This window comes from Phyllostomus discolor, chromosome 6 (assembly GCF_004126475.2).
Source record: "Phyllostomus discolor isolate MPI-MPIP mPhyDis1 chromosome 6, mPhyDis1.pri.v3, whole genome shotgun sequence".
NCBI classification, from domain to species: Eukaryota; Metazoa; Chordata; class Mammalia; order Chiroptera; family Phyllostomidae; genus Phyllostomus; species Phyllostomus discolor.
Genome location: NC_040908.2, coordinates 63,404,239 through 63,429,543, shown reverse-complemented (window position 1 = coordinate 63,429,543; position 25,305 = coordinate 63,404,239). Strand labels below are relative to the sequence as shown.

The 25,305-nt window shown below is 40.9% G+C and overlaps 1 protein-coding gene and 1 pseudogene across 1 annotated transcript; one reads left to right on the top strand and one right to left on the bottom strand.

The window, feature by feature from the left end:
- On the bottom strand, positions 1-11,401 carry IL1A (interleukin 1 alpha). The gene is made up of 7 exons (XM_028516532.2): positions 11,319-11,401; positions 8,625-8,733; positions 7,613-7,661; positions 6,569-6,791; positions 4,843-5,016; positions 3,656-3,777; positions 1-1,051 (listed from the first exon to the last, which is right to left on the bottom strand). The coding sequence occupies exons 2-7, from the start codon at positions 8,669-8,671 to the stop codon at positions 854-856; spliced, it is 813 nt and encodes a 270-aa protein (XP_028372333.1). The 5' UTR covers positions 8,672-8,733; positions 11,319-11,401; the 3' UTR covers positions 1-853.
- A 4,862-nt stretch (positions 11,402-16,263) lies between these two features.
- On the top strand, positions 16,264-21,093 carry LOC114498465 (annotated as a pseudogene).
- Positions 21,094-25,305: the final 4,212 nt, after the last annotated feature.

Sequence of the window (25,305 nt, the reverse complement as noted above, 5' to 3'; positions counted from 1 at the left end):
CAAAGTAAATAATATAAATTTATTATTATAATTACAGGGATCCCAGACATTAGAACACAGAGCCTCATGGTAATGGAAAAAGCACAGCTTGGACCAAAGTGCCTTAATGTAATTACATCAAATTCACTCAGCCTGGAAAATATTGTGTGTTGTTGAGGATTCCCGGTCACATGCAAAGATTGCAAACAATTGCCATAAATATACTAATATGTTATAATTATCTTAAATTATATTTATAAATAAATATAAACAATAACTTAAAATAACATTCCATGCATTGCCTTATTCTTGAGGCTCAGCTTCAAGAAGCATTTTACTGAAATGACTGTTACAAAATACTGCTGAGGCAGAAAGGACTTAAGTGTCATTCCCTCCATTTTGAAGACAACCAAATTAAAGTCCCAGAAACTTTACAGTATTTGATTAAGGGTTAATCAGCAACTTAAAGGCAGAAGGCAAAACAGTTGGAATGAAATCCTGGGTCTATCGCTTCTCATTCCAGCTGCCATTGCGAGAATTTCTTAGTTTTCTTATGCCTTAGTTAACCCACATGTAATATGGGTAGAGTTTTTTTAATAGTCAGGAGCCCTGGTGCTCCCAAGATTGTTATGAAGAATAATTAAAATGATTGGTAGTTTGCATAGTATAGGGTGTTCCTTAAATAACAAGCAACATTATATTTAGTGTTGGTTCACTAGACCTTACTCCCTCTCTTACAAAGAGAGCAAACATTCATTTAGAATTACAAAGGCTCAGCACATGCTCAATGAGTGACTAAGAGTAAAGGATTTGACTTCTTCATGTACATGGTACATACAACTGTCAACATTTCACAAGTAAGCAGACTCCAGAGTCAAGACTGGTTTTCCACTATCTGAAAGTCAGTGATAGAAGGTTGCCCACTTGCCATGTGCACCAGGCCATCTTGCTTTGTGGCAATAAACAACTTCGGATAGGCAACTGACTCAAAGTAGTCCTTAGTGCCATGATGTTCCCAGAAGAAGAGGAGGTTGGTCTCATCTCTGATGGTTTTGGGTGTCTCAGGCATCTCCTAGGATAAGGAGAACAGAGGTGTTAGAGAATAAGATGCTAGAGCAAGAACTGATGTTCAATCCCTTGGCATGCAGCCTTTGTGAGAAACACAGCACTTCAGGATTATGACTCTGATGTGATGCAGGTTCTTTGTTCACTTGTTCATTCAGCAAGCATTTATCACATGCCTATTAGATGTATGGCCCCATTTTTTAATAGTTGATTTCCTTGGTTAACTGGAGAGAAATCCAAATTAGTTATGAAGACTGCCAGTGACTCCAGTGTCTCCCTGTATCCTGGCTGGTGGGGTCAAACTTCATTCTTGTTCTGCTTCCAACACAGGCATAGGGTATTTTGCATCAAATCCAAGTATTAGTTATTCTAAGATATCTAAGGATTTTGATCGGTAAGCATGCAAATCATACCTTTGGGAAAGTAATTTATAATTTGGAGATGCTTATGTCCATATTAAGTCAATGATTGAAAGTTAAAAAAACCCCAACACACACCCCCACTTCCCAGGTATATTAGCAACTGAATCTTTTCAATACAATTGTTGACAATTATGATCTCTCTCTTTCTCTCTCTCTCTTTTTACCAGATTTTATTTATTTTTAGAGAGAGGGGAAGGGAGGGAGAAAGAGAAGGAGGGAAACCTCAATGTGTGGTTGCCTCTTCTCTTCCTCCAACTGGGTACCTGGCTTGCAACCCAAGCATGTGACCTGACTGGGAATTGAACAGGGGACCCTTTGGTTCACAGACTGACACTCAATCCACTGAGCCACACCAGCCAGGGTGACAATTGTGACCTCTTTAGACTCTATTCTTCCTGTGGATATAAATAGAATCTAACAATACTTCCATGGAAAAGTAAAATTCAAATTCCAACTCGAGAGGCTTCTTCTTTAGTCTAAAGCAACTAAATATCCTCTTGAGATTTCCTTGGAATTTTCAATGTTAATAAGGATTTTATTTCCTAAACCTATTCCTCTCCTAATTTTTCTCACCTGAGTTTTTCCTCATGCTCTTTTTGGTTCTATCTTCAAAATGTAATGAGATTCTGCCCTGGCTGGTGTAGCTCAGTGGATTGAGTGTGGGCCTATGAACCAAAGGGTCGCTGGTTTGATTCCTGGTCAGGGCACATGCCTGGGTTGTGGGCCAGATCCCTGCTTGGGGCACTCAAGAGGCAGCTGCACATTGATGTTTCTCTCCCTCTATTCTCCTTCCCTTCTCCTCTCTCTAGAAATAAATAAATAAAATAAAAAAAGTGTACTGAGGTTCTGTGTACTGCATTCTACCTGTCTCAGCACTTTCCATACCATGACTGCTGTCATCCCCTCCCGCCTGGGCCTCTGCTTCCTCTACTGCCTTCCTTCTGATCCACTCTTCATTTTAGAAAATACAAGTGAACCCCTTTTAATGGTTTTTTAAAAATTGTACCTCAGATGAAATCCAAATGCAGGGCTTCACCAACACTAGCCTCAGCCTATCTTCCCTCCTCCCCACAGTACCCAGCTTCTAGAGTGTTCTGATCTTTGAAGCTGGCTTTTAAGCTCTTAAAGATCTACAGCCTGGGAGCAGTCAAACCCCTCTGTTTAGAATATCCTATTCCCATCCAACCCCCTGCATGATGGCAGGCTCGCTCCCTCCCTCCCATCAGCAACTTTCATCTCCTTTACCTAAACAACACTTTCCAACTTTTCTCTATCGCAGCATCCTATTCACTTGCTCTGCAGCATCTTGCACACTGGGCTGGCTGTTTGACTTGTCTATTGTCTGTATCCCCCAGAAGACTAAATTCTATAAGGCTAGGGACTTTGGCACACCACTATCTACACAGCTATTGCACTGTGCTTGACAGACAGAGACTCTCAGTAAGTAACACTTACTGAATGAATTCATGAATGAAGTTACTGCCCTACTCTGCAGACACCACTTTCCTTTCACTTGATCTAGGTAGAGAAACACAGGTAGGGCGGGGGGCTGGATTATACATCTACTGAATAAAAGTCACCTACTTATCAGTGGAGAAAACATTTAAGACAACAGTGGGTGTGTGTGTGTTTGCATATTTGTGGGGGACAGTGGAGTGGAGATGGAGCTGGGATGAGGGATAATGCTGGGACAAATGGAGAGAGAGGCACTAGAGTCAGAAGGCCAGCGTTTGAGTCTTGGCTCTAGCTTTTTGCTTTGTGCCTTCTGGCACATGATTAATTCTCTCTGATCTAAAGGACTTGTTTGAGTTTCTCAGAGACAAGTCCATCATCCTAATTCTTACTATCACGTAGGTCAATTAGTAGGTGTCATTAAGGATCAAAGATGGATGGTATAAATGGGTGTCCTGGGATGGGAGGTGAACAGGATCAGGCAGGGAAAGGTAAAAGAAGGATGATGGCAATTTACCTTTTATATATTCTTGCATCTCCATTTTACTCTCTCACAGATCCTGCCTAGTACTACCTCTGGGGTTGAGTGAGAAGCAGGATGGGGGCAGGTGAGCAGGTGGGGACTGTGGTAGGAAGAGAAGAGGACCGTTCACCCTGCTAGGGGTGTCTTTCTATTGGGGTCATTGACAAATGTGTGGGATGTAACGAAGGTAAGTTAGAGTCTGAGGACAACTGACCTTTAGTAATACAGGAACGTTTTCACTTTGGGCACTCACAAACAGCCGTGTTTCTGAGATTCTTAGGGTCACAGGAAATTTAGTTTCTTCATTTGACTTATAAGCACCCATGTCAAATTTCACTGGGGAAGAGGAAAGCCAAAAAGAAAGTAAATCCATTGTGTTTATATAAAATGAAGTGTTTATGCAGACACCCTGTGCGTGTGAGTCAGGTCTCTGGCTACGGTAGAAACACTAGAGATGGAATTTGGCACATCTTTGTGTGCTTCACAATGTCTGACACACTCACTAGGCAGGTAGATACTTGATTAATGTCTTTAGAATTTTCTATGTTGAATGAATGTTTAAGGGGTTGAGTATTAAATCTCTTGAATTATGTTAGTGGGATAAGACCCCGAAATTTGTGAGGTCATGAGTTCATAATGACCTAAAATGGAGGAGTTTAGGAAAGCTGACACCTATGTTGGTAGTGACAGTGACAAGTATTTAGTTTTCCTTAGAGAACAATGCTTAATAAAAGTTGTCAAATGATATATGCTTAGTAGCTTAGGAGTCTCACTTTTGAGATATTTTCTAAAGAAATAACCTCATAGGAATACAAAGATATTTGCAACAGAATTACTTAGAGAAAACTTGACTCTCTCTCTCTCTCTCTCTATATATATATATATACACACACACACACACAAAATATATAAAAATATATATTATATATACACATATAAATATATAATTACCTATATGTAGTTGTTATATAATTGTGATAATGATTCTTTCTAGTTTTGTGTTATTTTTAAATTTGATTGGCAGGTTTTCTAATGAAGCGTGATGGCTCCTCATTGATTCTAGGTAAATTGGGGTGAGTCATTTAATATTTTTGAATCTCAGCTTCCTCAAATTTAAAATAGAGGATAAGACTGAGAGAACCAAAGGAGAAACTATATCAGAAAGCTTCATACTGATCTTAGTCTCTCATTGACAGGGTCAATGTTTCTCTTGGGGGGTTGTCAGGTTTAGCTGAGGCTCCTGTCCTTGCCTGGGATTTTTTAGCAAGGTGATGTGTATCATTCTATTTTAGAAGAATTGTGCAAAGCCAGGAATCTGGAGAGGTATATATTTTGAAAGCAGAACACTTGAAAAAAATACAGAAATAAGAGGAGAGGAGGATGACTGAGTTGCCCATTTACCTTCTTGGTCCAGATTATTTAATGCAGTGGCCATGAGGTATTTGCCCGACGTGTCTAGAGTGATACTTTGATGGAGGGTGTCATTCAGGGTGCATCGGTGTTTGATGACCCTACTGAAGGTGTACTTCATGTTGTTCTGGAAGCTGTTAGTTGCGAACCTGGGCTGGATGATTTCTACAACCATTAGCACAAGTTGAAGTTAATTGTCTTGATGAGAACACATGACATATCTACTGTAACACAAGCACAGAAAGTAGCTATGGAAGGGATTCAGAATACTCCAGTTCAGGTGAGGAAACAGAGAAGTGGAATCACTGAACAGTAGCAGAGTGAGTTCTTGGATCATTACTGTGGCAACTTATTCTTTTTAAACTTTGAGGCTTCAGTATTTTTATAGAAAAGAGATTAGTTGTACAAATTTCTCACTTTTGGTTGTTTGGCGGTTTCTAAGTAACCAGGAAGATTCCTAGTATTCCCTACTTACACCTTCAAATGAATGCACTCTGAGAAAAGAAATAAATACATTAAGAATTGTGTACTTTACTAAGGGAGCAGGTCTAAATGTCTGTCATGCCTCTGAACAGTGATGTAAATCAATAGCTTCATGAATTTTCATGGCTCTACATAATTCTACTTCTAGATGTGTATTCTAGGAAGTCAATGGTGACAGAAATGAAGGTTTATGGATATGGATGTTCATTTTGCATTACTTATGATGGTGAAAAATTGGCATTCTAAAATGCCCTTTATATATTGCTAAATGAAAAAAAGCCATATATAAAATTGTGTATAGTAAAATCCTAACATGTTCATACGTGTGTAAGTACATAGAAACAACTTTAAGGAACATATTATAGTGTTGGCAGTGGTAAACTCTTAGTGGTAGTATAAGTACTTTTATTTTCTTTCTTACATTTTCTTGTATCTCTTAATTTTCTAGGTGAACATGTATTAGTGTTTAGCTGTGACCTTAAAAATACTGAGTTTATGTTTCACATAGTGGGTTGGAGAGTAGAGGCATGAGAGAAAAGTCATGATTTTTATAGTCAGAACTGAATTTTGTTTGCAGCTTTCCCATTTAAACATTGTGTGACATTGGGCAGGTGACTATTTCATTGAGCTCAGTTTCCTCATATGTAAAGTGGAAATGCAAGTTGGTTTCAAAGTTTACAGATAATGTAGCCCTTAATAACATGGTATTGTTGGCAGTATTAACAAAGGTAGTAGCATCAGTAGTAATAGTAATCAGAACAACAACAGCAATAGCTGGCATTTACTGGGTATTTGCTGCATGCCAGACATTATTCTAGTCCAGAAGCTTGCAAGTATTAACACATTTAATCTTCACAACAAGTAGGGGCTCTGATCATCTCCACTTTACAGTAGAGGAAACTGGAGCATGGAAAGGTCAAGTAACTTGGCCAAGGAGGCATGGTTAGCATGTGGTGGGACATAGCTTATAAATTATTACCCACTATTAGTATTTACATGCTTTCTGCCAAAGCGCTGAAAGTCACCAGGATCTTCACATTATGGCCAGGAAATGAACATGTGAGCACATATTTTAGACTCAGGCCACTGCTGCTTTCCTTACTTATGGATACCAGTTTAATGTCTGGTTGTGCTTTTGTTACTTTGACCCTAGGCTTTATTTGCCCCTATGCTCTATTGTCCCTATTTGCTTAAAAAAGGAACACAAGGATATTATTGTACTTGATCCCCCTACCTTCTTCTGGATCATTGGTGATGGCTTCCAGGTCATCATCAGTGATGAACTGGTTAAAACTTAGCCGTCTCTTCTTCAGAACCTTCCCATTGGCTGCTACCACCACCACACTCTCCTTGAAGGTAAGCTGGGATGTTTTAGAGGTCTCAGAGGTGCTCAGAAACATGAATTTATCCATGCAGTCCTTGGGAAGTGGGTTATAGCTTACATCATAGAAGGATTTCTGTGAGGAAGGGAAGTAGAAATTGAGAGGTTGCCCATAGCCCTAGAATGTGAGTCCTTTTAGTAGGAATTTTTCAACAGACCAGTGAGTAGGATGTCCATTATGATCTTGACTAATCCCTGTTTCATCAGTCTGTTCTACCTCTCCCTTGCTTCCTCTCAGGAGGTCCCTGGAAGATGCGATCTCTTGGACAGTCTTTGTCATCCATTGACTGACTCAAAAATGAGATGGAATGGAACAGGTTTACAAGTGAGATCTTAGTGAGTGGTAGCTTTCCAGTTAGATTTCCCTTAGGAAGTTAGACTTTTAATGGACAGGGCACCAGTAATTTAGAAATAGTCCTCTATGAACAGCTTTTAGAGCCACTACCAAAGACACACAAGGCAGTACTTGCATGGTCTCCTAACAAATCACACAGCTGGTGAATGGCTTGCTTCCTCTCCCTCAGCTTCATTGGCTGTTACATTGCAGGGCTATCTCTAGTCTCCAGAGCTGGAGTCAGAGAGGATGACCCCAACACATCTCTTTAGGGGACAGACCTCTGTTGATGGGGCCTAAAGGGGCTGTCTCAGGGTGGCATAACTAACATTCTGATGGAGCCTGGCCAAGAGACTCCAGTTCCTGGGATTCGTGAAGAAGGCCATCAACTCTTAATGCAACGGGCCAGTCTGCCTCACTTATAATGAAGAAATTCATGTCTCTGGACATCTCATGAGGGTGCAACAGAGCTTCTAAGACTCAAGCCATTGCTGTTCTCTTCTGACGGAGAAAATATTAATGTGTCAGAATAGCAGTCTTGTAAGAATCAGTCATTTACTTACCTGATTCAGAGAGAGTTGGCCATTTTCAGAACTGTATTCTTCATTTTCACTGTCAAACAAGATGAAAAGATGTAACTGTTTGTTATATCACTAAAGTCACTGGGCAACATATTTTAATGACCAAATTAGCTTTGGGTAAAACACACACAGCCACTACTGTCATCTTGGAAAAGGACTTCTATATTCACACACATATATAGTGACTTGTCCCTCACTAACTTGGAATTAGTAATCATCAGGGCAGTCTTTGAACTTTACCTGTGTTTTATCAACAAAAAACAGGGCTTGGCTAACAAATTCAAGAGTTGTAATTAAATTTCAGAGAAAAATATTAAGCTCCTTGAGAGAAAAGAAGTACTTTTGAAGAGCCTCATTTTAATTTTAACCAAATAGATCATGTTATACATTGCTTTCATGTATTCACAGCAATAGATTTAGTCATTTATACTTTGCAACACACCCAGACAACACTTGGATGGCCTAGTGTGTGTTAGTGCACATTAGAAGGAGATAGGAGCACCATGTGTGTTTAAAGGGTTCCATAAGTTTACCTTTTTATTCATTTATGTTTCTCCTATCTCTGGATGCGGTTTGACTGTAAATGAGCACTCATGTGCTCAGATTGCTGTGGAGTCCTTTCCTATTCCAGACTGAGATCAGGAGTTTTCTGAGAATGGTTTCTCTCTCTGACAGTCCTTTAAAACCCATTACTGTATCAGAACATATAAACCAAACTGAGGCTGTGTCTGAGTAGATATTAAAATTCACTAGGACTTAGCAAACCTTAAAAATAATTTTTCTATAACAGCTGTCTCCCTGTCAATGCCCTCTCAGTTTAACATGCTGGATGCTTAGATTCTTTGGGTCTTTGCTGAACCTGCCCTGACTTTGGAGATAGGACACATCTCTTCATTCCCTGCCAGTCTAGCCCCATGCTTATCACTGTAACTCCTACCTGGACTCTAATGTGCCTTGATCCCCTCATTGAAACACAAGAGAATCTATTTCCTACCTGTAACAGTTCTTTAGGTCTTCAAAGAGGTCAGGGACCTTGGCCATCTTGACTTCTTCAATAGAGAACACCAGGGGTTGTCAGCACAGCCAATCTCTGAACCAGATGCCTGCAAGGAGAACCACCTCTGTTTTCCAGTTCTTGAGAAACTTAATGCATGACCTAGCCCATACTCAGCATTTCCCCCATTCTTCTTTTTATTCCCTTGAATTATTTGTATTGCATGTCTCCTCTACTAGATTGTAAACTTCTTTTAGAATCTTAGTTTCCGTTATGTGTCTAACTCAATGTTCATGCACACAGTAGGCATTCAATGAACTTTGGATAAGTTAAAAAAGAATTCCACAAGAATGAAGTATTTGACTTCCAGCCAAGATGGAGGGATAGGTAGATACACTTTGCCTCCTCACACAACCAAAAGAAAGAACAAATTTAAAAGCAAAAAATAACCAGAACTGCCAGAAAATCAAATTGTATGGAAGTCTGACAACCAAGGAGTTAAAGAAGAAACATTCATCCAGACTGGTAGGAAGGACAGAGTCATGGCAAGGCATCAGCTGGCAGACTTGGGTGGGGAGTGAGGGGGAACTGAGGTGGTGGCTGGAGGAGTGGGCAGTCTCACATTTGTGTGTGAATAAACCAGGAGGAACAACTGGGGAGTGAGAGAGACCACACAACCCAGGGTTACAGTGTGGGAAATAAAGCCTCAAAATGTCTGGCTGGAAAAACCTGTGAGGGTTGTGGCTGTGAGAGAAACTCCCAGCCTCACAGGAGAGTATGTTGGAGAGACCCACATGGTCCTAGAACATACACAAGCCCACCTGGGAATAAGCACCAGAAAGGCCCAATTTCCTACTGGGGGAAGTGACTGAAAGCCAGCTTAGAGACCAGCAAGTGGTAGTTCCCTCTCAGACCCCTCACCCACATATAGGGCCACAGCACAGAGATGTGGATTGCCCCGCCCTAGTGAATACCTAAGGCTCTGCCCCTTACAACATAAAAGGCACAATGAGACAAAGAAGTATGGCCCAAATGAAAGAACAGATTAAAGCTCCAAAAATAGAATTAAGCGACAAAGAGATAGTCAACCTATCAGATGCAGAGTTCAAAACACTAATAATCAGGATGGTCATAGAAATGGTTGAGTATGGTCACAAAATAGAGGAAGAAGTGAAGCCTATGCAAAGTGAAAAAAGAAAAGTAGGCAGGAAACCAACAGTGACGGGAGGGAAACTGGGATTCAAATCAATGGTTTGCACCAGAAGGAACAAACAAACATTCAATCAGAACAGAATGAAGATACAAGAATTCAAAAAAATGAGGAGAGGCTTGGGAACCTCTGGGACCACTTTAAACATTCCAACATCCGAATCATAGGGGTGCCAGAAGGAGATGAAGAAGATCAAGAAATTGAAAGCTTATTTGAGTAAATAATGAAAGAGAACTTCTCCAATCTGGCAAAGTAAATAGACTTTCAAGAAGTCCAGGAAGCTCAGAGAGTCCCTAAGAAGTTGAACCCAAGGAGGAACTCACCAAGGCACATCATAATTACATTAGCCAAGATTAAAATGAAGGAGAGAATTTTAAAAGAAGCAAGAGAAAAGGAGACAGTTACCTATAAAGGAGTTCCCATAAGACTACCAGCTGATTTCTTAGAAACCTTGCATGCAAAAAGGGGCTGGAAAGAAGTATTCCAAGTCATGAAAGGCAAGGACCTACATCCAAGGTTACTCTATCCAGCAAAGCTTTCATTTAGAATGGAAGGGCAGATAAAGTGCTTCCCAGATAAGGTCAAGTTAAAGTAGTTCATCATCACCCAGCCCTTATTATATGAAATGTTAAAGGAACTTATCTAAGAAAAAAAAAGATAAAAATATGAACAATAAAATGACAACAAACTCACAGCTATCAACAACTGAACCTAAAAAAAAAAAAACAAAACCAAAAACCAACCATGCAAAGTAGAATAGGAACAATCACAGAAATAGAGATCACATGAATGGTTATCAGTGGGAAGGGGGGGGGACAATGGAGGAAAAGGTACAGGGAATAAGAAGTATAAATGGTAGGTACAAAATAGATAGAGGGAAGCTAAGAATAGTATAGGAAATGGAGAAGGCAAAGAACTTATATGTATGACCCCTGGACATGAAATAAAGTTGTGGGAATGCTGGCGATGGGCAGGGTAGTACAAGACAGAGGGCAATAAAGGGGAGAGAAAAAAAAAGGAAAACTGTAATAGCATAATCAATAAAATATATTTTAAAAAACCAAGTAAAATAATCCAGACCACTTCTGAAAAAAATAAGGTAAATTATACTTACAAATTAACCTTTGCATAAATTATAAAAAAGAATGAAGTATTTGCCTTACACAGATGTAAGACAGAGACAGAATTGGAAACTTCCAGTTTTCTCTGGGTAGTTTTTGGCAGTAGAGTTCCCTTTGAGAGAAGGCTTGTCTGCACCTACTGTGACCTTCTATGAGACCAGTTCCTCTGTCCCTCAGTTCCCTACCAGGAAAAAGAATCATTTTCTGAAATCTGACCATGATTCTAACTCACACACCAAACCAGGAAAGGACAAGAAAGGAAAGAAAAGACTTTAGCTTCAGAGAAGGTAGTTTGAAAGTTAACAGTCAAGGAAAAAAACAAAAAAAATATTTTAAAAGCCAAAGATGTGATGAGGACAATACCTTTGCTACTCAGGTGCCAGTAATGTGACTCCCTCTCTGCCAGGAGACTTAATGAAGTCACTTAACGCCAGTCGCCTCCTTTGCCTTTTGTCTTCTGTGGAGTAGGCGTGGCTACGGTTGAGTCACGGGGAATTTACAAGAAAAAAATCCTGCTTTGTATATTTTCAGGTTTGTTCAACCTCATACTTTGTTTTCAGATGTTCCTGGCGTTTTGGACTTGGTTTATGTGTTTATTTCTTTGCTCTTAACAATTATAAACACCTAGTCTTAGAAAAAGGGGGAAAAACAGGAAACTTAACAAGTTTCTAAAAATACATGGTGGAAGTGGAAGGAGAACTCCTAAAATCAGAATTATAGGTGACTAGAGTTGGAGATGAGCTTTGAAGTTGTGGTTTGTGTTTTGGCTTACTTTATTTATTGTTTCCATGGCTGAGTATTAATTGATGGGATATTTGGCAGCCCCCGGCATCTGAGGGGTGGCCCTTTCTGAAGAGGGAGGTTTCTTTGAATAGGCATAAGTCACTGAGTATGGGGTGACAACATGCTGGTTAGGGCAGGATAGAGGAGACAAGAGTGATATTCAGTTGCAAAAGTCTTCATCCTCTTACTCCTCTGAATACCACCAATCAACTTCCTACAGAAGTGACAGAGCATCAGGAGAGAACTTGCAACCCTGGCCATGTGCTAGCCTCCACCAGAGCCCCTAAAGTAGTCTAGTCCTTTTTCAGGATTAAGTCCAGGTTGTGAGGATAGCTGCAGGCTCAGGGAGGTTTGGGCAATCCCTGGCCAGAGGCCAGTGGCTAGATTTAAGAATAGAGGTTGGGTGAAAGGAAGGGGCTCATGTAGGACACTGATCAGACTTTGCAGTATTGTGAGGCTAGCCCAGTTCAGGTGCTGCAACACCAGAGTCTTAATAAATAAATGTTTCAGGTTTCCTGTTGGAGTTGAAGCCACATCAGTTTTAAATAAAGGAAAGAGATGAAAGAAAAGAGTAGAGGAGGAAAAGCAAGGTGAAGAGAGAAAGGTGAGATGTGGCAAAGTGGTATAAAACACAAAAACAGAACTGGGAGCAAGTGGCTTGTGTGAGTTGGGCAAAGTGTTCTCTCTGGTCCTGTTCAAATGTAAATAATGGAGTTGGTTAGATGTTCGTTTTGGTCTATGCTAGGAGCAAAATGTCTGATTCTGGTTCTGCTGCTCATTTCAGTTCCTTCTTATCATATGTCTGGTGTTTCAATAGCCAAAACAAGAGCTACAGTAATAGCTGGCATCCTGGACATAGGCATTGTAAATATAAAACTAGATTGGGGCAGAGCTTGGGTGTCTCAGCATGATCAGTATAAATGGTGATGGTAGCAATTCTCTATGTCTGTGGTTCCCTTTCAGGCAACACAGAAATGTTCACTCTGGTCACCCTTCTGCCTCCTGGAGATCTTGTGAAGGCTATTACTAAGAAGCAGTTGCAGAGCACATTGTGAATGTGGCCTGCTGTGGAGATGCAACTAAACAAAAACAATGACAATGCTAATGATGGCTCTGTCATGTAAGAACCTGTCTAGTCATCATTATAACGCTTTGGTTTACCGAAGGAAAAATAGTTCTTATGAAAATATTGATTTGAAAACCTCAGTGGGGAGAATATTTTGAGATGAAGACCTCTGTTGAAACAGTGAAGATGTATGGTTTCCGGGAGGAATATGTAACACCTCTTTTGTAATCCAAGAGAATACCATTGGCTCCATCATCAGTGGCAGCACCCATCCTGGCCAATGGCACTCCTCTGTTGCAGAGAATTCCCCAATGTGGTTGTTGAATTCTCAAGGATAGTTTGAAATTTTTTTCTAGACAAGCAACTCAGGTTGGGGTCTCATCTTTTTCCTTCATGGGATCTTAGAAACCAGTTTTTAAAGGAAGAACCATGCGGGTGAGGTTCAGAGAGTGAGAGGTCCTTTCTTGGTTCTGGGGAGCCTACTGTTCTATGAGTGTGAACAAAGGCTGACTTGTAAGGAGCCTCAGCCCCAGGCCATCTCTTCCAGGGGACAGAGTGAGGAACGTGCTAGGTGGAGCTCCACTGGAACCACAAGGGTGTTTGGGGCTGTGTTGTGACAGGGACTTTGGGTGGCTTCATGCATCCACCTCTTGACTCTGAGGAGGCCTCAAAAACTCTTTTTTAGTCATTTTAACTCAAGTCATTCAGAAAAAAGTTTTTGAGCATTTATTCTGTGTCAGGGGTTTTGCTAGGCACCACTATTTTTTTCTTGACTCACAAAATTAGGTATTCAAGATAAAGTGATATATTTTGGTAGGTGGGTGGATTAGGCCTGAAGGTTGTGAGTCCAAACAGTTATGGTGATATTTTTCCTTTGAAAACTGCCTTACAGTTCATAAAGGGCTCTCATCTGCACTGTCTCGCTGCCTCCTCACTTTGTCTATGTGAGGTGGTGATTACTATCCCGTTTCACAGCTGGGGGACCTTGAAGAAGTTAAGTGACCAATCTATGGTCACAAAATTGGCAGAGCTAGCAATCAAATACAGATTTCTTACTCTAAGTCCAATCTTCTCTTTCCACTGAACATAGATGCTCAAGTCTCTTCTAAGCATCAATGCCAAGTGACCAGGCTGAAATAGATCATCCTTAAAGGTATTTCCTGCCTCAAACACCCTATCATTCATTGATTCTATGATTCATTGTTAAAAAAGTGATAAAAGAGCCCTGGCTGGCGTAGCTCAGTGGATTGAGCTCGGGCTGTGAACCAAGCATCGCAGGTTCGATTCCCAGTCAGGGCGCATGCCTAGGTTGCAGGCCATGGCCCCCAGCAAATGCACATTGATGTTTCTCTCTCTCTCCCTCCCTTCCCTCTCTGAAACTAAATAAATAAAATCTTAAAAAAAGTGATAGAAAAAGAAATGGTTTGAGTATCTCTCCTCCCTCTGTTGCGCCCTTTGAAACCTCATGTTTTTCTCATGAAGTTCATCTTAGACTGGGAGGTCACTGGGGATGGAAGAGGGAACATTCCAGGCTGAGCAAAGGCCATGGGGTCAAGTGAATGAACATAGGGGATTAGGCTGGAGCCCAGAAAAGTAGGGGCTAAAGGGGCGATGACATAGGGCTGGAGAGGAAGACAAAAGTCAGATGGGCAGGACCTGGTTTAGATCCATCAGGTTTTTATCCATTTGCATTGGGTGAACTTTGGGTAAGTGCTTGGGAACTCAGCAAGCAGAGGGATGCTGTGGCTTGGAGTAGATGGAGAATTCAAGTTAGCAGAAGGGGCAGCTTTATGTTGAGCTAAATCTCTATTTAGCTGAGATCTCCTCTCTTTGCCTTAGCTCATCTGTTCCCTAATTTTTTGTGTTTTTTAAAAAAATTCCAAATTCCTTTTCTCTCTTCTCTTGAGCAGTAGTTAATAGGGCTGTGCCCTTCTTTATCTTGTTCCTTGGCCTCTGTGCCCTCCTTTTCATTTTCCACAGATGCTTTGTACAAATCAGAGTTCACTGGAGAGCATCCTATGTGGCAGCAGGCATGTCTGTACCTGTCTCTCACTGCTATTTTTGTGGCTAATTGTGGTCCTCCAATCAGAAGTGCATTTTAAAGAAATCCCCTCTCCTTTGAGTCATTTTCCTCATTGAAGTCATAGCTATGTCTGGTCTAAACTTGTTTTTCAATTTAAATAATAACTTGAATTACTTTTTTGGATTCTAAAAGATGTTTATTAAATATTGCTAGGGAAATACCCACAAACTGGAATAACTGGAGTTATCACTATCACTGTTTTAGTGTATTTCCTTTCAGCCTTCCTTTGTTTAAAGGCATCTATAGATTTGTTTTTTTAAATCCCCACATGAGGACATGTTTACTGATTTTAGAGAGAAAGAAAGGGAGAGAAAGAGAGAAACATCAATGTGAGAAAGAAACATCATGTGGTTGCCTTCTGTACACACCCTGACTGGGGTTGGAACCTGCAACCTTTTGGTGCACAGGATGGACGCTCCAACCAAATGAGCCACTCTGCCAGGGCTAGATCTGTTTTATGCAAATAACACACTCAGAGTAATATTTGCTTTCCTGAAATCTGGGGAACATACACGTGGTAGACCATGCTCATCAAATATCCATCTACTCACTTGAGGGGTTACTTAATGAATGTCCATTTTCATTTCCTTGTCTCCATGGCCGTTAATCAGGGACATGTGGTTTGTTCTGGCCAGTGCACTGTGAGCAGGAAGTGATACATGTTGTCTTATACTTCCAGGCTGATGCAATCAAGGCCCAGTGTGTGCCCTTGTCATCTTCAACTTCCTCTGATGCAGCAACTTTGGAAGTCACGTATTTCAGATGGTGTGGCCGCAAGCGGATGAGGTGTGGCTGCAAATGAGTGAGACCAGAACAACCTGCTTTAGACTTTGCATCAGTGAGAAAAAAATCTTTAACTGTGCTAAGTTACTGAGATTTTAGGGTTCATTTTCTTCCGCAGGCTAACTTGACCTATTCTGACTACTACTACAAATGACTTCCCTTCTCTATTACAGACTGCAGGGTGACATGCACTTTACCTCAAATTCCTTTTTCACATAATTGATTTGATGAATTTTCCAATAAAGCTAATCAAGAACCTAATCAGATGCTTTCATTTGGGCCAATTCCAATTCTAAATAAATAGACATATTAGTTGTGAAGATAAACTGTTGAATAATTAAGTTGGTACTGCTGAGATAACATCTCAGATACAAATCATACGATAATTGCATTAAAAATCTAACATTATGTGGTGCTTTACAATTTTTTAAATAATTTTTAATAACCATCAATATAAGCATTCAATATGATATGAGGCTGACTTAATATGCATGCAAATAGTCAGCAGCAAAGGTCCTATGTCTAGTGCATGGTTCTCTACTTTTTCCAGACTCCTGGCTGTTGGAAAGGATGGGCCCCTGATTAGAGCCGTTATGCCACAGAGTGGTGAGTGACATACACTGTGATTGGAGAAGCAAAAGACTTGGATCTAACTTTGACCCTAGCCAGTTGAATGACCTACAACAATTCCCACACATTTTCAGGATCTCCTTATCTATAAAGGGAGGAGTTTTCATGAATGACTATTGGGATTTCTTCAGCCCTGGATGTCTATTCCATATTTCATGACAACTTTGAACATGGCCATGGTCTGCCTCATGGCACCTCTGTGCTCTTGAAATGTTATGCTTGGTTACACAGGGCCCACCCTGGACTCATTCCTTACTTTCATTTTGTAGAATCTTCCTCTGTCACATGTATAGTTGAGTTTCAAATAGATATGTGCATTTTCATTACTTCAGGGAAAATTTGATTTGTCCTGCAAGTATAAACAGATATGTTCCTTTTTTAGTACAGAAATATAGAACAATTACAGATAAACTGGAAGGAAATGGTAGTTTACCCCTGTGTTAAGTGGTAATGACTCAGGCTTGTTTTCTAGAAAGCTTGGTCTAAACAAAAACCATCTGGGCCATTGATTACCCTCAGAAAAGCTTAAGTTTTTCAGTCTGAAATGCTAAACAAGTTTTGGAGCATTTGGATTAGAAAAAATCCAAGAAAAAATATGATCTTTCTTTTTTCTGCACTCTGCCCTTGGGGATCTTAGTACTGTTCCCAGTAGGCTAGTACATCCCCTGCAAGGATTTTCAAAGGCACTGTGGCTTCGCTGGGAGAGAAAGAGCAGACTGAGAAAGCCTGTACTTGGGGACCAGGACCCCAGGAGCAGAAGAGAGCAGGGATTCCTATAGAGAGCAATCCCACGAGACCTGCTTCACACTAAGACATAGCACCAGAAATCATGGGGAAAGAGGTGGGAAAGAACCCCACTGGCCTTAATAAGCTTCTAACTTGTTGGCAGACCTATGTAGATGACCACAGTATATGTGGAATGAGAGAAGTGCTATAGTTGAGACAGAAGCACAGATGGGAAGTGAGTGACTGAAGCTGACACCAAGAATTAAGGAGCCTTCATGGAGGCTGTGTTTTAGATTGGGACAGTGGAGATGAATATTCCAGGTGATGACAGAAGGTAAATGAAGGCATAACATGTCTCTATCTCCTACTCTGTGGGGTCATGGGCAAATTAATTAAACTTTAGAGCTCTGGTTGTCTCATCTGTAAGCTGGACTAGTAATTCTTATTTCATAAGGTTTGGGGAGGATTAAATGAGACTGTTTTATGTGAGTGTGGTCAGTTTAGAGTCAGTCTCCTTTCCCTACTCTCCAGATGTCCAAATCCTCCTATCTCCAATGTTTTCTCTGGTGGTTTCTCCTTTGGGACTTACTCCCCCTCCTTTGTCCACAGAATTTAGACCTTTACTAGTTCAGGCCCTTGCTTGGTGAGGAATGGAAACAGACTTGCTGCAGGGAATATCAGCTGTGTCTAGCCAAGAATCAGGTTGTAGTCAAAGGAATTCTAAGTAGAACATGAGATTGTCTACAGTGGGTATAATGGGCTGGAATATTATTAACTGTTTTCAGTTTGTTTATTGATTGGTTGATTGATTGATTCATTCATTCATTCAGAAGATGGGGATCTTTGGTCTAGGAACATGTTTGAAGTGGCAATGAAGATGAACATAGTTCCCAATCTCACGGAGCATTTCTGCTCACAGGGGAGCCATGTCTTGCACACACGATCATGATTGCAGTATTTATGAAGTAAGAGCTGGTGTGGGATGCTAGGGAGATATACAAGAGATAGCTTAGGGGGAACCTAATCTAGTCTGAGGGGCAGCATATGGACAGGAAGGACAGGGTTTAGCCAGATAAAAGTGCAGTTAGGCGTAAGGAAAGAGATTCATGCCTCAAGCCATGGAAACAGCATGTGCTAAGCAGAGAAACTGAGAAAGGGCCAATGTGGCAGAAGCTGAGAAAGGGGCAAGGTAGCATAAGATGAGGCTGAGGAGGTAGGTGGGGCCAAGTCTCGGGCAACCTTGTAAATGTGTTAAGGACACTAGACTTATCCTGAAGACAGTTTTGAGATATTTTAAGCGGGAGAGTGGCCAAATCAAATTTTTGATTTTCAATGCTCTGTATGGATTAATAAAGGGGAGAGAGCAAATGAGAGGAGAAGGCTGTTGAAACTTCCTGAGCTGAGGATGGAGGGGCTTGGTGGTGGCAGTGGAGATGGAGAGAGGGAGTGTATTTGAGTTATCAGAAGGTGGAATCAGCAGATGTGGCTTGGTTAGATGTGAGGCGTGAGGACCATAGACGGCTCAAAGAAAAGTACCCACCTAGACGGTTGATGTGTCGAGTTACACCTGTTATGGAAGGAGCAGTGAGGAATATTAAAGCTCCATACTCTGAGAAATGGTGCAGACATAGAGAAAATGAAGTCAGTGTGAGGACCCTGTGAAGCAAATGTGGTGGGAGTGGCACGCCCAGGTTTACCGCTCAGAGAGACAGTGGCCAGAGCTACAGATGTGGAATCCTAAGCAACAGGTCTGGGGAGAGTGTGAGCAGTGAGGCACCCCCAGACAGAGGGGAGCGCACAGGAGGAGCAGGTTAGGATGATAGGGAAGCAGAAGCTGGAAGGAGGAGAACACGGAGTGTGGTTTCCTGGGCATGAAGGGAGCTGAGGCCCTGGCCCACTCACCTGGAGATAAGACCAATGGGCCACACACTTGCTGCTCCTCTTGCCTCCTCTCACTTTGTTCTGTACTTTCTTTTTATTTTTTTATTTTTAATTTATTTTTATTTTTATTTTTTTAAGATTTTATTTATTTATTTTTAGAGAGGGAAGGGAGGGGGAGAGAGAGAGAAAGAGAGAGAGAGAGAGAGAGAGAGAGAGAGAGAGAGAGAGAGAGAGAGAGAGAGAGAGAGAGAGAGAGACATCAATGTGCGGTTGCTGGGGGTTATGGCCTGCAACCCAGGCATGTACCCTGGCTGGGAATCGAACCTGCGACACTTTGGTTCCCAGCCCATGCTCAATCCACTGAGCTACGCCAGCCAGGGCCTGTACTTTCTTTTTAGTCACCAATGTCCTGTTCTGTTGCCAGCTCTTTCCTGACTTAGAGGAAAGTGATCTGATAAAGTCCGATGCAAAATTTTTAGGTCCCAACAGGGTACAACTTGCAGGCGTTTATGTCTTTTAAAACAAGAGCTTGGAAAAAGCAAGGCTTGACCTTGGGGCTGGGAACTTTGCCCTGGGAACAGGGCTACTGACCCACTGAGAAAAGTCAGTACATGGGCATGAAGGTGCAATATAATGTAAAATTTTAAAAATTAAGATCGGACATCAAAATACTTTACTCAATACTTGAATAAATATCCCTAAATCCAGTTCAGACTAGAGGAAAAGGAGGAGAGAAATGACCCAATATTTTAGATACAGACAATAAACTGTGTCAGAATAAGGAAAAAAGACTGGAGAGGCAGTGGGGTGGACCAAATGGCAGTGGGCCCTGCACGTCCATTTGTGAGCAATGAGGAAGCCCTGGCGCAGTCCGCACAGAGCTGTGATGTGGAAGGTCCTGACAGGGATGGGCTCAGCAGGTTAGCACAGGGAGTGAGGTGAGTGGAGCTGGGAGGTCACCATTTCTCCCAGTGAGCCTTTATGAGGAGAGCCCAGGCTGAAGGAGGCAGTGATATTCAATACAACCACGTGGTGGGAGAGTGCATGTGAGAGGTACACAGGGCAGCAGAAACCAACACTATGGGTCCTGGCTGTGAAGGATGGCAGAGAAAGGACAGTAGGATGACATCAAGATCTTGAGTCTGGACAACAGAAATAGAGAAGTCTGGAGGAGGAAATGGTTTGGGGAGGAAAATGATGATTTAGGCTCCAGACAGTTTAAGTCATCATGTAAGGTAGGCTTAACCAAGTAGGTAAGCATTTCCCAGATTTCCCCATATGAGTTAGTTCTGCTTTGTCTGCAGGGCCTGGGAATTTCTGCAGAACTGAACCAGCAGCCTTGCAGACTTTAGACAAAGGGAGTTCATAGAAACAAAGTGAAAAGAAGGGAAGTGACAGACTCATGGTGTCATAGCTTTCAGGGAGGAAATAGCATCTTCTGACTTTCAATCCAAGATTTCCTCAAATGTAGGTGCATAGGTCACAGTTTATACTTCAGACAAACTTCTGATGTTTACCAGAGGAGGAAAGTATGGATTAATTAATAAGTGGTGTTTGGGAACTAATAAGCCATTTGGAAAAATAAAAATGAAAAGGTTACATTTTCTTCTTCATACCCAATTAAATTTCAAATAAATCAAAGGCTGAACATATTTAAAAAGCAATTATAAAATTACTAGAAGACAGCAAAGGTCGGCTGGCAGGCTGGCATGGCCATGGAGGCTCCCGCCCGTCCTTTCGCCACAAGGAGAGTGACCTGAAGTGGGGAGACATGGTGTTTAAGATAGAAGTGCCGATGAATGGAAAAAATATTTTGTTGAGAAAAGGTACAGCAAGCTTCAAGTCTTGCACAAGAACCTTATGAAATGTCTTAAAACTCCAGAAATTCTGTCTAAATATGTTAGGGAGCTGGACCCAAAAGTCTTGAACAATGATGAAAAGGTCTGGAAACATTTATAGGCTGTCATTTTAGAAAATGAAGAACTGCCTGAACCGTTTCTTGATTTCCTAAATGAGCAAGACTTGCCCTCTCTACCAAAGGCAGACCGTTGTGGACCTTTGGATGAGACAGACTCTGAAGGGTCAAGCAAATTTTCCCACCAGATGGTGCCACTGCCTCTCATCCGGGTTTTCCAAATGTGGTTATTGAAGGTCTTCTCTGTGGGATTTTCTACCCTCATCTATAGCCCAGTTAGATATCCTACCTGGCCAGAAGCTGAGGTCCATTTCAAAGGTGTAGTCCAGGAAATCAGTATCTATCAAAATAACCTAAATTCTACAACAGGACAACCCTCGCTAGTGGTAATATTCACAGTCCCATCTTCATTCAGAACAGAGACATTTCCATTAGAAAGGTGCTTTTAAAAGTAGACCCTGAACTGGGGTGGTGCTGAGGTTAAGGCCAAGAGTGTAAGGGGTATTGTCAGTAGAGTGTAGCTGCTGGTGTGAAGGGGGTTGCAGAAGATCCCCGTGAGCACTCAATGTGACAAAGCACAGTGACTCTCAGCTCCAGTCTCGCTATTTTCTAATGGAAAATCAAATCCTGAATCGCACTGAGACTGATCAACTCTGGTAGCTTTTTCGTCCGGATTTTGTGACACGCTAATCTTTTCATTATGAGATTTTCTTGGGCGTGATACGTTCTTGTCACAGGAACACACTGCTTAATGCGAGGAACAAACTCAGCTGGAGTTAAATTGTGCTGGCAATATTAGGGCACTGAAAAATCATGGCATTTTAACTTACATTATAGTGGAATGCAGTTGTGTTATACCCAGAGGTTAGCTTCAAATGTCAGTGCATAAAATAAGATGGGACATTACGCTTATTCTTGACAGACCGTCCACCACAGCCAGTTGGTCCCCCAGTGTTAGAAGAAATGACTGTTTCTTTGGTAGAGGACCAATTGAACTCGTTGGTGTTTGTTTAGGGGCTACTTTGTATACAAAACACAAACCTTTAAACACTAGAATCACACAAACCCCGGCAAGATGCTTTCTCTCTAAGAGTCAGAATGTGAACTGACAGTGACTGAGGGCACACTACAGTGACAGCACTCATCTGGGTGTCCCCAAGGGCATTCTTCCATTGAATAGGTGCATTGCCATGGGATTTACTGTTACCTTCCTTATCGCTTCCTTTTCACCTCATATATTGGATCATAAGTTTAATTGTCTGTGATACTACTCCACTGTACATCTTAGAAACATTAATATTTTGTACTCAGAATGATACAACCTATATGCAACCTGTATGTATGTGCTGTATTTGCACATTTCATTGAAAACCAATTAACAGCTAGCCTATTTATAGTTATTAATTTTAATAATTTTCATGTGGGAGAACATTTAAATTAAAAACTAATAACTGAATCATTTGATTCAGATGTAACTACACAAGTTTAAAGCTTGTTGTTGGAAACAAGCAAGAACTAAATAATCAGGTATCATCAATCAAAAATAACTGAGAGTAAAGTGTTGGAGATATTTTTTAAAGTGTATTTTATTGATTATGTTATTACAGTTGTCCCATTCTTTTTTCCTTTTATATGCCTCTATCCAGTACCCCCATTCCCTCCAGCATTCCCCCCACCTTAGTTCATGTCCATGGGTCATGCATAAAAGTTCTTTGGCTTCTCCATTTCCTAAACTATTCTAAACCCCTATTCCCCCAAAATACCATTTATGCTTCTTATTCCCTGTATCTTTTCCCCTATTCTCTTCTTTCCCCTTCCCTGCTTTTCTCCCTCCTTCTCATCTCCATTTCTGTGATTATGTTCCTGTTCTAGTTGTTTGCTTAGTTGGCTTTTATTTTTTTAGGTTCAGTTGTTGATAGCTGTGAGTTTGTTGTCATTTTACTGTTCATAGTTTTGATCTTCTAATTTTTCTTACATAAGTCCTTTTATATTTCATATAATAAGGGCTTGGTGATGAGGAACTCCTTTAACTTGACCTTATATGGGAAGCACTTTATCTGCCTCTTCATTCTAAATGATAGCTTTGCTGGATAGAGTAATCTTGGATGTAGATCTTTGCCTTTTATGACTTTGAATACTTCTTTCCAGCCCTGTCTTGCATGCAAGGTTTCTTTTGAGAAATCAGCTGACAATCTTATGGGAACTCCTTTGTAGGTAACTAACTGTCTCCTTTCCTCTTGCTTCTTTTAAGATTCTCTCCTTATCTTTAAACTTGGCTAATGTAATTATCATGTGCTTTGGTGTGTGCTTCCTTGGGTCCAAGTTCTTTGGGACTCTCTGAGGTTCCTAGACTTCCTGGAAGTCTATTTACTTTGCCAGATTGGAGAAGTTCTCCTTCATTATTTACTCAAATAAGTTTTCAATTTCTTGATCTTCCTCTTCTCCTTCTGGCACCCCTATGATTCGGATGTTGGAGCATTTAAAGATGTCCTGGAGGTTGCTAAGCCTTCCTCATTTTTTTGAATTCTTTTTCTTCATCCTGTTTTGGTTGAATGTTTATTTCTTCCTTCTCCTCCAAATCATTGATGAGTCCTTGTTTCCTTCCCTTCACTGTTGGTTCTCTGTATATATGTTTTTATTTCACTTTGCATAGCCTTCACTTTTTCCTCTATTTTGCAACCATACTCAACCATTTCTGTGGGCATCCTGATTACCAGTGTTTTGAATTCTGTATCTGATAGGTTGGCTATCTTCTCATCACTTAGTTCTTTTTCTGGAGTTTTGATCTATTATTTCATTTGGGCCATATTTCTTTGTCTCAGTGCACCTGTTACATTGTAAGGGGCAGAACCTTAGGTGCTTTACAGGATGGGGCAACTTGCTTTGCTGCATTGTGGTATGGTCTAGATGAATGTTTCTTCTTTAAATCTTTGATTGTTGGGCTTCCATACAGTTTGATTTTCTGGCAGTTCTGGGTTGTTTTTTGTTTTTAAATTGGTTGTTTCCTTCTTTTGGTTGTGTGAGGAGGTGAAGCATATCTACCTATGCCTCCATCTTGCCTGGAACTCTGAGAGCCAGGCAGATAAGTTGGACAGAGTCTGGAATGTTCGGTCACACCCAGTCACTGGCAGATGGGAGTTGGTTCCCCTGGTTTTCAAGCCTTTGAACTACATCAACTTTCCTGTGTCTCCAGCTTCCAAATGTCAGACCATGGGGCTTCTTGATAATTACATGAGCCAATACTCTCTGTTGAGAAATGAAGGCAGCTGCAGTGTGATCATCCAGGCATCCTTGAGGAAGAAGAGGAGGAAAAGCCTGAGAGCCAGAGAGAGCCAACCCAGGAGGCAGAGAGCCCCTGTTGGAGATGTTTTTAATGTTTTTGTTACTAGCTATTTCGAGTTAAATCAAAACAAAGAACAAAAAAATAGAAGAAAATGAAGGCAAATATTTATGTAATCCTTGGGATAAAGTTCCTTAGGGATGAATTTCTAAAAATAAAATTCATGGTGCTTTATTGCCAAATTGTCCTCCAGGAAGGTTGTGTCCCTGACACCTCCACCAGCATCTCCCACACGTTCAGCATTGCTGGCTAGTTTTGCTTCTCAAATTTTTAAATTAATTTTATGTTAACAATTTTTACCTTCTTTTTAATCGGTGTTTGACTTTTTTATTGTTGGCTTTTAGAGTTCTTCATAAAACAATAATGTAAACTCATTGACACAGATGAAGTAATAAATGTGTTTTTCAATTTTGGTGTGCATTTCAGTACCTGAGCAGTGTATATATTGTGATTCTATTTTACAAAAACAAACAGGAATGGCTGGATATATGCCATCCTTTGTCAACAACAGAAATAGTTTGGTAGTGGGATCACAGATGTTTTTACTGCTTTCCTTTGTGCTTTTCTTGATTTAAAAATTTCTATCACAAACATACTACTTTTGTTACAATAAGAAAAACATCTAAAACATATTTCAAAGCAGTTCTGTTGCCCTGACTGGTGTGGCTCAGCTGGTTGGGTGTTGTCCCACAAAGCCAAAAAGGTCGTAGGTTTGATTCTTGGTCAGGGCACATACCTGGGTTGCGTGTTTTGTCCCCATATGGGGTGTGTACAAGAGGCAACCTATTGAGGTTTCTCTCTCACATTGATGTTTCTTCCCCTTTCTTTCTGTTTCCCTTCCTCTCTTTCTAAAAATAAATAAATAAAAATTAAAAAAGCACTAATAGTTCTATTCTCAGGAATATTCTATTCTGGGCTCCTGAAAGGGGTACTCTTCTCTTTTGGACAACTAGCAGTATATCCCTGTGTAGAAGCCCTTTCTTTCTGTCCCTCTGCGGCTGGGCTTGCCCATGCCCAGCATTATGTAACATTCTGGGAAATTGCCCTATCCTGCCTCACCACTGTAATTAACCAGGGCCTAGAACCCTTACCTTGATTACCATCCACTTGCATTGTCATAAGGCAATCTCTGTCTGTTCAAGT

Bases quoted from the DNA above. Each gene is read 5' to 3' on its own strand.
- IL1A (XM_028516532.2), bottom strand. From the start codon at position 8,671: ATGGCCAAGGTCCCTGACCTCTTTGAAGACCTAAAGAACTGTTACAG. The intron at 6,792-7,612 runs GTAAGTAAATGA...CCTTCCTCACAG, and splicing joins GCCAACTCTCTCTGAATCAG to AAATCCTTCTATGATGTAAG. The intron at 5,017-6,568 runs GTAGGGGGATCA...TAATGGTTGTAG, and splicing joins CACCAATGATCCAGAAGAAG to AAATCATCCAGCCCAGGTTC.